A 13,826-nucleotide genomic window follows, 5' to 3' on the forward strand; every position below is an offset into this window, starting at 1 on the left:
CAGCCTTAATCGGTTATTTTAATTGTTTTTACTTTTCTAATCTGTGGAAACGCATGCTAATGTACAGAAATGACGCTTTGTTTGGTTCTATTTGGCTGCTTCTACTAGTTAATGAATAAACAACTGCGCAGAATATTATGAGAAAAATTACGTAAAAAGGCGCGTGCTCCTCGCCTCGTACCTCCGTTCCCCCTCTCTCTGGACTTTTGCCCTTTTTACTTTCTCTGGAGAGGATTAGCCGAACACCAGCTTAGCCCAGCTCCGACATGTTTTCGCCTAAGGGGTCGAAAAAGGAGTCCGGCTTCGAGTCCGGGGCAGCCCGCGATTCCGGGGAGCAAATTTGTATGGTTGAATGTGGCTGTAAGCCGGTGTGCACCTGTGGCTCTACCTGCGACCCGACGCTGTGTGCGGCGGAACTGAAGGTAGGCCTGAGGAACATTTGCACTAATTACTCTGGGAGAACTGTTGGAGGAGTTTAGATATAAAGTTTTCTTCGTTAGTTTTAACTCGTGGTAGTCTAATAAAACTACTATTCGTTTGTTTTATTTCTAAACAGACAGAAGTTGGTGTATTTATCTCTGGGAAAGTGGTTTAATTACAGATAAGCACCAACATGTACCTCGTATTACGCCATAAATAATGGATTTCAACAAGAACATGACACCCTACTACACCCTAATAGCTTGTTTTACCCTGTTTGAAATAACTTAATTGATTCGTTTCTTGTAGCTATCTCTGTTTGAGGAGTTTCTTGCATGTAGAACCGGTTTCAAGTCACCCTATGTAACAACTTAGTCTTTGACTAGGCCCAGGACTTCCTATTTCTTTATTCTCAGTGAATCCTTGGTCCTTGGTTGATTCTACCTTTGATGGTGACCTAGAGAGGACCTGCTGCAGCAAACCATGAAACTTCTACCTCTTTACATTCGGCATGAGGTTCTTTCTTTTTCTAAAAATGCTGGATTTGGCCTTTGTTCTGGTGTTCAAATAGTTGCCCTTATCTGGCCAAAGCATACTGTATGATCTCTGGCCAGTTACTAGTCAAAAGTGTGAATGCAACGTCCTATTGAGTTGGATGAGAACGTTTGTCCAAACTTTTGATTGCTAGAGTACATTCTCTGTGATAACAAATCACTGTTTGGAAATTCTGTCGCACACAATGCTTTGAGTCCTGTCCACAGTAAAATCCCATATGTGACAACAGAGAAAGATTTCAGTTCAACAGCCTCTTGGCTACAGATCCGGCACACTTTCTCTGCTGGACTACACTCAAACATTCAACCACTGCTAACAGACCTTATCTGTTGGGTCCAATGGGTCACTAGGACATCACACGACGTAACCTAAATCCACAAAAGTTTAATAGTTCTAACTAGAGAGTAAAACACACAAACAAAATAAGGTCACACCTTTTCCCGTACAACTTCTCTTTGGAATCTGACCTGGTCACTTCTAGGAAAACATAAAGGTCAAAGGCGCAAACTTAAATACAGGAAACAAAAATCATTCCAGTTGAAGCTTATCTTCTTTCTTAAGTTATTATTCATGAAAAATATAATTTATCTAAACAAGACTTTCACATCTGGGGTTGTGAAAAAATCACATTGTTCTTTAAAACTAAACAAACAGATTATCAATACTTGCCAGGCATTTATCACTGTTCCCTTCAGATGCTGTACAGTATACTATATATATATATATACTACTACTACTATATATACTATAGTAGCAGCTCTAATTTATTGTATGCAAAGCATTCCTGCCTACCATGTTTAAAGTACAATACAATACGCAAATGTTAGGTCACATGTTTTAAAAAAATGTCCTGCGTGACACACTGTCACGTCTGGCAGATGTAGCTCAAACATTTTCATGGTGCTTAAATTTAAATTTCGATTCGGTCGTCCAGCACCAGCAGAGACTTTATGGTATAAAAACCATTTCATTGTCTTGCCAAAATCTTGTCATGATCCTCAGGTGTTTGTGTTCAGATGGCTCCTTTCTTTTTGCACCTTAGATGTTGCCATCTTAGTTTATTCCACCATCGTTCCAATTATGCATATTGGAATTTGGCAAAACTGTGACCGAAACATTTTACTACTGGCAGAAAAGACAAAGTAGACAACAGTAAGTAGTAGAAGGATGATGGCGAATTTGCGTTTTTTGACATTCGTGGAATATTGGCAAAGTTTTGCAGACATTTCTGTCCTCTTTATTTTCATTTGTGTACTTATTGTTTTCTATTAGACGACTGTTCCCTTCTGTCAGGTTTTTCTCCTTAAGTAGTCTAGTGATCCTCCATTAGTCTTCTCTCACTTTTACACTTGCCAACCTGCTTGTCTGTGCAGCTGTTTTCATCCTTTTATTCCCTTCTGTCTGCTCTCTCTTCCAGCTGTCTCTAGTTTCCTCTGATTTGTTCTTCTGGTTCTCAGATCGTCCTCAGTACATACGCTTGCCTCCCTGCATTACTCTTCACTGGTTTCTCCTGTCACTCAAATACTTTAAAAATAAACATAAAACTACAATTAGGTTTGTAGTGCATTAGAGATGTTTACACTGACTTCTGTGGCGCCTTTAGAAATATAAAAGGTTCTCAGATCATTTGTCTCCTCTGTTGTAATTTATTGTTGTACTTTGAACAGCAAACACAGCATTGTTTGCTTTATTTCATGTTTACTGAATCACATAATTGGTTCCCATCCATGTAGTATTTCTCTTTTTTTCTCTTTCTTCACAGAGAATAATAAATATAAAGGTAAAGCTTTGTATCAGATTTGCATAAATGATGTAATACATGTATTATTAAGTTCCTAAATTGCTACCTATGTGGTAAAATTCATTCAGATTGTGAGCTATTTTTTTTGCATATTATTTAGGAATTTTGCTGATTTTGGACAGCCTGCACCAAACTCTTCATGGTAATTCAATGGAGTTGGCATCTCACTAAGTATAATAAATATTTTTGATCAGCTCACTGTGTTGATGTAAAGAAAGAAAGACGATCCAAAAAAATTTGTTTTGGTTCATGTCGGAAACTGTGACAAAAATCAATTATAAAGATTGCAAATGTGCTATTAATTACAGTATTAAATTAGATTTCAATTATACTGTAGTGTAGGTTTGTTAGTGTGCCTGACTGAATGTGAATTTTATTTAGAGGATTTGACAAATCAGTTTTGTTTTGTTTTTAATTTAAGGCTGCCATTACAAGCTCACATATTAAAACCTACATGAATAAAAACATGACTCTATCTTTAAGCAAATTTGGAAAGACTCATATGCTTGTTGATTCAAAGTGCTTTAGATGACAAACGTAAAGTAAAAGTGGTTGGGAAGCACGGCTTTAAATCACTAGTTCAGTTTCTCTGCCTTAACTGATTGTGCTGCACACAACATGATCAATATTATGTTTGTGCAGCCATGCAGCGGTGCCATAAGCTTGGTGGCGTTTTCCTAGAGTAAAGGCTATAAATTCATTTGTCTGCCTCTATGTCCCAAAAGGGAATTTATTGTCGCTTTGGATGATTGCTTCGACTTAAAAGCAGTTTATGCCATGTTTTTAGCTGAGTTTTTATTTATTGAACTGTAGTTGTCAGTAAATTGGTGTTGACTGGATTGCATGATTATTTTATCCGTATTCAACCATGAGGATATATCTGAGTTATAATCAGCATGGACTTGGCTCTATACTTTAAACAATTGCTGTGAAAATCTTGTTCAGATTTTGCATTGTGTTTAATAAAATGACGTGGTATACACTAAAAACCTTTGACCAGTGGTGATCCAGGAGCTCTTAATAAGGGTTGACTTTAAGCGGAGTCACACCATCAGGCTTATGAAACGTGCTGCTCACAAGGTTATTATCTCACCCCTCCCCCAAACCTGCTCTGCTGGGCTGGAGATGAGAACTTCCAATTGTGCTGATAGCTGTATAATAAAGATATGTTCTGGACCTGATTTGATTTTTACACTTCAGGCCCACATTGTACTTCAAAATAGAAATATAAAATGCTCTGTGGAAACAGAGGAACCATCTGGTTACAGCATAAAGATCTCTAAATTACAAGTGCACACCAGAATTTTCAAATTTTTATTTTGAAAGAAATTAGTATTGCCATTCTTTCCAGTTCCATATTGTGCAAGATGGCTAACTCTGCATTTTGTTGCTAATTTATATGCAAACCTACAAGGGTCCCTTTTGAGTGGCTGAAAAGAGGTTGATGTGAGAGCCTGGGAAGCAGACATTTCAATGACGGCCACAGTTACAACGTGCTGTTGTTAAAGGATTCAGGAAACAAAAGTAAACCCAGACAGCTGCGCTACATTCTGGAGATTGAGCAAGAAGTAAAAAAAACAAAAAACTTTAAGTCTAGTTTCTTGCCTTTTTGTTCTTATTGTACCCATAGAGCTGTGAAATCTCAGAAACACTGGGAGCCTAAAACAGCCATGAACATGTGTCTGCATTTTACACGTTTGATTCAAAGATTATCTTGAGTTTCCTTTTTTTTTTCTTGCTACTACTTGTGTCAAATGTTTAGTGATAAATAAGTGAGGATTAATGCATTTGGTCTCACCCTTTCAGAGGAATGGCCCTGACGTCGACCCAACGGCCTTTGACAACTTGGCTTACGAGTACGGAAGCCAGAGTGAACTCGACCTGTCGGCCAAACCGATCTCCAGAATCAGTTTCAAACTTCTGGGACTCGTCTCTGAACAGCAAGCTGTGGAAACCACTCTGGACCGTCTTAACGGAGTCTTTGCCATCATCTGGTCTGTATCAGATAGTCTACTCCAGGTGGACTACAATACCTCCATCACCACAACCAAAGAGATCGCACGGCAACTGCAGACCCTGGGATGTAGAGTCGAAGCAGCCATACGAATTAAAGTGGGTGGGATGCGATGCCAGTCCTGCGTCCATGCCATCGAGGGACAGTTTGGAGGGCTACCAGGGGTCTCACACATCCAGGTCTCTCTTCAGGATAGAACAGCCCTAATCGTCTATCAGCCTGTCCTTGTTACACAGCAAGAACTAAGAGATAAAATCGAAGATATGGGATTTGATGCTGCTTTGTTACCTGAGGATTCATCCGATGGAGATCTAAGCTATTGGCAGAATGACTTAATCAATGCACCTATTCAGACTGTAACTGTATGGATTGGTGGGATGACCTGCAGATCATGTGTGCAGTCCATAGAGGGGAGGATCTGTCAGATGATCGGAGTGAAGTCCATAATGCTGTCGTTAAAGGAAGGGAAGGGAACAATACACTGGGACCCCAGTCTGACTGATCCAGAGAAAGTTAGGGCAGCTATAGAGGAAATGGGCTTTGATGCTTCACTTGAAGGTAAGACATGTTACCTTTCACTGACAGAATTTCACCACCACAATATAAGTTCGCAGGTCTGATGGTTGAGCTTTTGAGGGATGTTTTGTTGGTTCTGTTTCAGTAGAAATGCCTTTCCAAACAATTATCAATTATCCTGAGGAACAACAGATTCTAACCTAATGGTGTTAGGGATGAACTCCAGATTTTGAGGGGACAGAAAGGGATCATACCTAATGAGGAGGAAGATTTGAGGAAGAGGGATCCCTCATCATGATCATCTCTTTATGATGATTGTGTGTGATATTTGTTTTCTATTTCTGTGATGTCCTCCAGTTTGGTCTGGGCTGTGTTTGGTAAATTTAAAAATATCAGTAAAAAGAAAAAACCAAAACACTGGGGTCTTCTTTCAATTTAGATTTGATAGCAACATTGTAGGGATGATATTTGCCAGTCAACTGAAGTATATAATTTGGAGTAAAACAACCTGAATGTGTCATTAACCACCTTCTGATTTGGTGTCATCTGCTTCATGTTATGATTTGCTTAGTCGGTATGTTCATAAAATTCGTTCTTATTTGTAATCAGACAACCTTCAACTTGGTAAATGGAAAACAGATTGAATTTGGTTTATAACCTCAAGCATTCTTTGTTCAGAGCAAGTGATGGTGATTGAATCTACTTGTTACAGATTGTCTTTTAAATGCTGTCACCAAAATAATTTCTTCAAGCGTAATCTCTGCCCATGTTTGATACAAAACCTGCCAAGAATCTGATATAATCTTCAAAGTATTAGGTTTGCAGGGTGAACAGTTTAATAAATGCAACATCTAAATAAAAAAGTGTCACCTTCCAGAATTAACTGTCCGACTCAGCATTTTGCCAGGCCTGAATACTTGCAAAAATACTATAAAATTCTTGAATTTCTTTAGGCTTGACAACACTCTGATAGTTCAATCCCTACTATTCAATTAGGAAGTCTCATAATTTGTTCATGTTATGCACAAATTATGAGTAGTGTTTATTTTTTGTTTTTTTACTATTTTTTGCTGTCAGGGTTGAATTTTCCAGTTAAATTTTTCAGGTATTACTCAGTAAAGGTATAGCTGGTTTGAAATTACTTCCTTTTTCTTGAAGAGCCTCTTCAGACACAGGAAAAACAAGACCTTGCAAACCTGAGCTCAATCAGCAGGTTGGGAATGAGCAACGGTGCTGAATGTCAGGTAACCCCTTCGAGGCCCCACATCAGCTCCCCTGAAATGAAAGCAGAGAAATGCTTCATAACTGTGACAGGAATGACCTGCGCCTCCTGCGTGGCCAACATTGAGAAGCACATCCTCAAACACAAGGGTAAGTTGGAGCAATCCTGCTTCTAAAACGGCGTTTCTATCATTAGTGATAGACTTAACTTTTTGTTGCAGGAATCGTTGCAATCCTGGTGTCTCTGATGGCCGGAAAGGCGGAGGTGAAGTACGATCCAAATCTCATCGATCCATCCGGAGTGACTCAGCTCATAGAGGATTTAGGCTTTGGTGCTAAGCTGTTAGAAGACAACGCAGCGGCACACGGGAAGCTGGATCTGCAGATAACGGGAATGACGTGCGCGTCATGCGTGCACAAAATTGAGTCCAAACTCATCACAACCAAAGGCATCCACTCAGCCTCAGTGGCACTGGCCACCCAAAAAGCTCACATCAAGTTTGACCCAGAGATCCTCGGAGCTCGTGATATTGTCAGGATAATTCAGGTGTTCATAATCTAAGGTCTTGTTTTGTGTTTTTGATTGATTTGAAATGTAATATCTTGACTGGAACTTCTTGTTTGGAATCACAGAGCCTTGGATTTGAGGCCAGTCTGGAGAAAGCTGGGTTCAAAAGCAACCTCGACCACTCTGAGGAAATCCGACAGTGAGTATTCTGACTAAAACCTTATTGAAAAAAAATTGATCGTTCAAATGGATAATTATTTTGAAAATTATCTTGAGATTTCTTGAATCTCAACTTGAATCTCAAGATAGTTTATTCAGAACCAGAATTTATGATAAAATGTCATACTAAAGAGTGAGAGCCCTATTTCAATTCACTTTAATAAATATGTTATTGATCCCAGAGGGAAATTAAATGTTGTACCTGACATTTAATTCAAAATTCTTCTTTTTTTAAAGTACCTGTGAGTTTTATATTGAAAGTTCAGCCATTCATCCCTGGTTTAGGCCTTGTAGGAATGTTTTAATCCAATTCTCTGACACCCTTCATTCACTGAAAATGTACATTTTTACATCAAAAGCCTGAAATATGCATTATAAAGTGGTTTTATATTTCTCTACTGTTTTTCCCTAGATGGAAGAACTCCTTCCTGTTCAGCCTGGTCTTCGGCCTGCCAGTCATGGGCCTCATGATCTACATGATGATAATGGACATCCAACACAAACAGCACGGAGGCTCCATGCCTGAGGAACTGAATGTGCTGCCGGGTCTTTCCCTCCTCAATCTGGCCTTTTTCCTGCTTTGTACACCTGTGCAGGTACAAGGAAAACAGATCCGGATTTAAGATTTCGCTTTACATATTTAGAGAATATGTAAATATGTATGTTTCAATCTGCTATGAGGTTCTGGGGTTTCTCTGCTCAGATTTTCGGAGGACGATACTTCTACGTCCAGGCATATCGCTCACTAAAACACCGCACGGCCAACATGGACGTGCTGATCGTGTTGGCCACCTCCATCGCCTACATCTACTCCTGTGTGGTCCTCGTCGTGGCCATAGCAGAGCAAGCCGCCCAGAGTCCCGTCACCTTTTTCGACACTCCGCCCATGCTCTTTGTGTTTATCGCTCTCGGACGATGGCTGGAGCACATTGCAAAGGTTAAAGATAAAAATATATTTTGGGTTTTGCTATCACTGTTATGTTATGAGCTTAAGATGCTAAAAAACATTCTGAGCATTTTCCCTACTGTACTGTTTTTTTTTCCCCTCTTTCTACTCAAACTATGTATGAATGTAATTACTAATGTGATTGTCTTTTCTGGCTGGTTTTTCTTTATAAGAGTCATCACATTTGTTTCAGAAAACAAATGTGAATTTGTCCCCAATGAGTCAAATCAATTTATATGCTTTAATTTAGTTTAACAATGAAGTCAAATGTCTTCCTCATTGAGCAGATGTCCATTCTACGTTTTCAGAGCAAAACCTCAGAAGCTTTGGCCAAATTAATGTCACTCCAAGCCACCGACGCCACAGTGGTCACGTTAGGACCCGATCGCTGTGTTGTCAGGTAAAGTCCTCGATATGAAACTCTGCACAGCAATAACCCAGCTGCATAACCTGCAATGACGCATTTGTGCCTTGCAGCGAGGAGCAGGTAGAGGTGGAGCTGGTCCAGCGGGGCGACATCATCAAAGTCTTCCCTGGAGGAAAGTTTCCCATTGATGGAAAAGTGATTGAGGGGAGTTCTATGGCGGACGAGTCCTTAATTACAGGTACATGGAGAACAGTTGTGTGTGCAGGTGTTGCTGTTTCAGCAACACATCATCGTTTCCTCTTTACCAGGTGAGCCGATGCCCGTCAGCAAGAAGGTGGGCAGCTTGGTGATTGCAGGCTCCATTAACGCTCACGGTGCTCTCCTGGTGGAAGCCACGCATGTCGGTGCTGAAACCACTCTGTCTCAGATAGTTAAACTCGTCGAAGAGGCACAAACATCAAAGGTATCACGGTACATTTGAGTTTACCTTTTGACAAAAGCTTTTCATGCAATTGCTGCTTTTTGTGGGTGTTGTCAATTGTTTTTTTGTGCAGGCCCCGATTCAACAGTTTGCGGACAAAATCAGCGGCTACTTTGTGCCCTTCATTATTTTCGCATCCATGCTGACGCTGGTGGCTTGGATTTCTGTAGGATTTGTCAACTTTGACATAGTGAAGGAGCATTTTCCGGTTTGTGGGATTTTGTATAGTTTCACTTGCCAATACACAAGCAGATTCCACAAATCTCTAACTTTCGACCTCCGTGCAGGGCTACAACCAGAACATCTCCAAAGCGGAAGTCATCATCCGCTTCGCCTTCCAGGCGTCCATCACGGTTTTGTCCATCGCCTGTCCCTGCTCTCTGGGGTTGGCAACCCCGACAGCTGTAATGGTGGGAACAGGAGTCGGGGCTCAAAACGGAATCCTCATCAAAGGAGGGGAGCCACTGGAGATGGCGCACAAGGTAAAGAACTAACACACGGACATCTGTGGTGAAAGGATTTTAAGGACAACAAAAGTTTGAAAAATCTGCAGCAGGTGGTATCAAAGCAATGATTTATGCATGGTGTTGTATTGATTTTGTCAGGATCTGGATTGTTTTGGGTTGTTAGGGGTTTTGATTTACTGATTCTGGTTTTTATTATTATTCTGTGTTCCTTAGTCTCTCAATTACATTAGTTAACTTCTTTATCACTAGATCATTTCTCACACAGATCTTCACAAATAAAACTACCGTTTCCCCCCCAATCTCATCAACACTGCTTCATTTATGTTTCATTTCAGGAACAAGTTTTTTGTCTACATTTTAAATATTTTTTTCTGCTTAAAAAGTATAGTGTCCTTAAGTTTTCTCCTCCCTGATTGACTACAGATCGATGTAGTGATGTTTGATAAGACTGGCACGATAACAAATGGCGTGCCAAAGGTGACTCGCGTGCTGGTGTTGTGGGAAATGGCCCGCATGCCCCTGAGAAAGATCCTGGCGCTGGTTGGCACCGCAGAGGTCAGCAGTGAGCATCCGCTGGGCACGGCAGTTGCTAAATACTGCAAAGATGTAAGATTTTTTTTGCACATGTGCACCACCTGACAGCCTGAGTTGCTCTGCGTCCAAATAAAACATGTGTGCATTCAACAGGAGCTGGGCTCGGACGCTCTGGGATACTGCCAGGACTTCCAAGCGGTTCCCGGCTGCGGGATCAGCTGCCGAGTGTCCAACGTGGAACATCTGCTGCAGCGGAGCGACGAGGCTTTTTTCCTTCCGGGAGTAACCACAGATGAAACCAGGCTTTTGTCTGCCGAAGAGCCCACCCCAACAGGTCAATCCACCTCACTCTGAAGCACAAATTAGGTTCAGTTCCACCTAATTTTTGAGAAATATTTCCACTTATCCTTTAAGTCAAACTAAAACTTTTTAGTTAGTTCCATACCGGCCACTTGTAGAAACAAAAACAGAGACTGAATCAATTATTGTAAAAAAATTTGAACCTTCTATAAAATAACTTAAAATTAGATTTGAACTATTTTTCGTTTTCCCATCATTCAAAGGTTAGAAGATGTACCAAACCGTAAACCTGTTGTAATCAGGAAGGTTAAGGAAAGGTTTAAACCAATTAATTGACTGTGTTGAAATACCATGTCCTTTTTTCTTGAAGGAAAGGGCTATTTACATTTACATAGCAGTACAGAGGACAGAGCAGAACCAATATATAAAAAAAATCTCTCTCTCTCTCTCTCTCTCTCTCTCTCTCTCTGTCTCTCTCTCTCTCTCTCTCTCTCTCTCTCTCTCTCTCTATATATATATATATATATATATATATATATATATATATATATATATATATATGAAGGGTTGTTGTAGATGCTCTTACATTATGGACTTACGATTAATTGTCAATTAATTATCAAGGAGAAGGTGACCCAAATTTGCTGTTTTTTCATATGTGACCCATGTCCAACTTTTTCATTCCAGTCTTGAGGGTCAAATTCCGATCTTTTTTACCCTCGCCCCCAAAAATGTGATCTGTGCCACTTGTTTTCAAAGCGAAGTTTGAATGGTCATGTCACATTTCATCCGACTTTTTATGTCATTAATGCATCATAATTCTGCACCAGAAGAAGCCAGACGAGGTAAATCCAGACATAAATTATCAAGCTGGGCATCCGCTGGGCACGGATACCCAGCTTGATAATTTTAATTATGAACTTTAGCTTCCTATATAAACTTCGGTACAACTCTGACATTTTTTTAAATTTTTATCTCGTGAATAATCCTTCTGCGTGTAGAATGGTGGACTTCAAATTGGCCTTATTACCCTTCCCAAATTCATAAACAGCGAAACTTTCTTCTCTTAGGTCCCTACTGTTGTCTTTCCACCTTGGTGTATCATCAGTACACATCTGAATATCTTCATATGACCTTCATTTTGTTTTTAAAATATGCAAACACATTTCCTTCCGTGTGTTCCTAGCTGAGGAGGCATCGTACACTGTCCTGATCGGAAACAGAGAATGGATGAGGAGAAACGGCCACCACATCAAAGCAGATGTTGATGCCGCCATGTCGAGCCACGAAACCAAAGGACAGACCACCATATTGGTGGCGATAGATGGTGAGGTACGGACTAACAAGCTTCACCACGTCTTTTCACCACACTGACTTTGTCTGTGCTTTCCGCAGGCGTTCTGTGTGCCATGTTGGCCATCGCAGATAGCGTGAAAGCGGAGTCAGCATTAGCGGTGCACACCCTGAGCAGCATGGGCATCGAGGTGGCCATGATAACCGGCGATAACAGGCGAACGGCCAAAGCCATAGCAGCACAGGTGAAACTCTCATACAGACACCAGCAGACAACTAAAGTGTGTACCAGGATTGTGTTTTTGATTACAGTTTAGTTTTTGGTTTTACACGTGACTGCAGGTGGGGATCAGGAAAGTGTTTGCAGAGGTGCTGCCATCGCATAAGGTGGCCAAAGTTCAGGAGTTGCAGGGCCGAGGGCGTCGAGTGGCCATGGTGGGGGACGGCGTCAACGACTCGCCCGCCTTGGCCTGCGCTGACGTCGGCATCGCCATCGGCACCGGCACGGACGTAGCCATCGAAGCGGCCGACATCGTCCTGATCAGGGTGGGTGGCCGGCGGTGTGGATTCACATTGGTGGATTGGAGGGGTCTCAACCTGAGGGTTTGTCCACCATGCAGAACGACCTGCTGGACGTGGTGGCCAGCATCGAGCTCTCCAAGAAGACGGTGCGCAGGATCAGGATTAACTTTGTTTTCGCTCTGATCTACAACCTGCTAGGGATTCCGGTGGCCGCAGGTGAGGGCTGAAACTGTGTCAGAATTCATGTTCTGGATTAAGTGGAAGTGCAGCGAACTTATCCGACGGTGTGTGTTTAGGTGTGTTTATGCCCGTTGGCCTTGTCCTGCAGCCTTGGATGGGATCAGCTGCCATGGCCGCCTCTTCTCTGTCAGTGGTTCTGTCCTCTCTGCTCCTGAGGACGTGAGTCATAACTACTTGTTTTTATAGTTTTTGTCCTAATTTTGCTACCTTGCAAAATTATAATCTAGAAAATTTAGCGGAATCAGAGAAAAGAAGGCTGAAATGGCAGATTCGCAAAACATTTTGAAATCTACGTTATTTTCCTTCAAATCAAAGATGATGCACTGCTTTGTGTATCATTTTGTTTACTGTCATTTAAAAAAAATAATGTTTTCTTTTCAGTATGTTGTGCAGTAACAGCCAGTATTTTTGCAGGTATAGAAAGACATCATTTGAGCTGTACGAGTCCCGTGCCAGAGGCCATATGGGCAGCCTTCAATCATCTCAGATCAGCACACATCTGGGGCTAGACGGGCAGCGCCGCAGCCCGGCGCTCTCCAACACTTCTCGAGCACAGAAGGGCCAGAGACCGTCCAGTAACGCTGCCCAGGAGCGTCAGAGCTACCGGACGGCAGATAATTCTACCATTTAAAAAATTATAAATAAATAAGGGAAATAAGTTCTTAGTTCTTATGTTTACAAGTATACCAATGTACTTTGTTTTTATATTTGACTGTATTTATGTATTTACTTTTTTCATGCTCGTAAACTCAATTACGATTAAATTTTATTCAAAGTGGTTTTTCTTGGATTATTTTTAGCAGATAGCAGCCATGTGATTGAACATATAAATAACACTAATGTGAATACGAATTTTTTTAAAAACCACAACCTAACGAGTTTTAAAAGGGGAAAAACAAATTTCTTTATCTGATTTTGTACAAATAAAGCACCATGGGTTAGCCTTCACAGAAACATCCTTTTAATGTTTGTTTTGGCCTTTTAGACAAGTGAAGGAGAAGAAGAGCAGTGGAGAATGCCAAGGAATGTTTTCCCCTCCCACTTTTATTTAAAGATCTGCCAGGAATAATTAAAGGAGTGCATTAATCAAAATGTCTGGCTCGTGGATTCTATAGTTATCCTAGAAGAATGAGCTTATTCACTGTGAGTAGACTGCAGGCTTATTAATATGACTCTTGTCTTGTACTCGGACCTCATAATGGGCTTATTTTTTCACAGCAGCTTGACATGTATTAGCAGGACGAGCAGAAGAACACTTCAAGCACAGTCATTAATAATGTTCCTGATTACACATGGTATGGCAAGCCCACTGAGCAATGATTAGCTCAGCAGAAGTTTAGACTCTGGAAAAATGCTTCATATTAATCCAATTAGATCTTCTATTTCACGCCTTTTGTTGGTTAATAAACAATTGTGTTAACA

At 40.9% G+C, this 13,826-nt stretch overlaps 1 protein-coding gene across 1 annotated transcript; it reads left to right on the top strand.

Annotated features, from left to right (window-relative positions):
* The first annotated feature begins 172 nt into the window (after window positions 1-172).
* Window positions 173-13,182, top strand: atp7b (ATPase copper transporting beta). The gene is made up of 20 exons (XM_015056948.1): window positions 173-422; window positions 4,583-5,348; window positions 6,465-6,677; window positions 6,749-7,074; window positions 7,161-7,234; window positions 7,667-7,850; window positions 7,958-8,191; window positions 8,509-8,600; window positions 8,678-8,805; window positions 8,876-9,030; window positions 9,122-9,256; window positions 9,336-9,530; window positions 9,939-10,121; window positions 10,203-10,383; window positions 11,536-11,676; window positions 11,745-11,887; window positions 11,985-12,188; window positions 12,263-12,380; window positions 12,461-12,563; window positions 12,819-13,182. The coding sequence occupies exons 1-20, from the start codon at window positions 267-269 to the stop codon at window positions 13,033-13,035; spliced, it is 3,948 nt and encodes a 1,315-aa protein (XP_014912434.1). The 5' UTR covers window positions 173-266; the 3' UTR covers window positions 13,036-13,182.
* The last annotated feature ends 644 nt before the right edge of the window (window positions 13,183-13,826 follow it).

Source organism: Poecilia latipinna, unplaced genomic scaffold (genome assembly GCF_001443285.1).
Source record: "Poecilia latipinna isolate Pla-1442-1.1 unplaced genomic scaffold, P_latipinna-1.0 Scaffold1421, whole genome shotgun sequence".
NCBI lineage: Eukaryota > Metazoa > Chordata > Actinopteri > Cyprinodontiformes > Poeciliidae > Poecilia > Poecilia latipinna.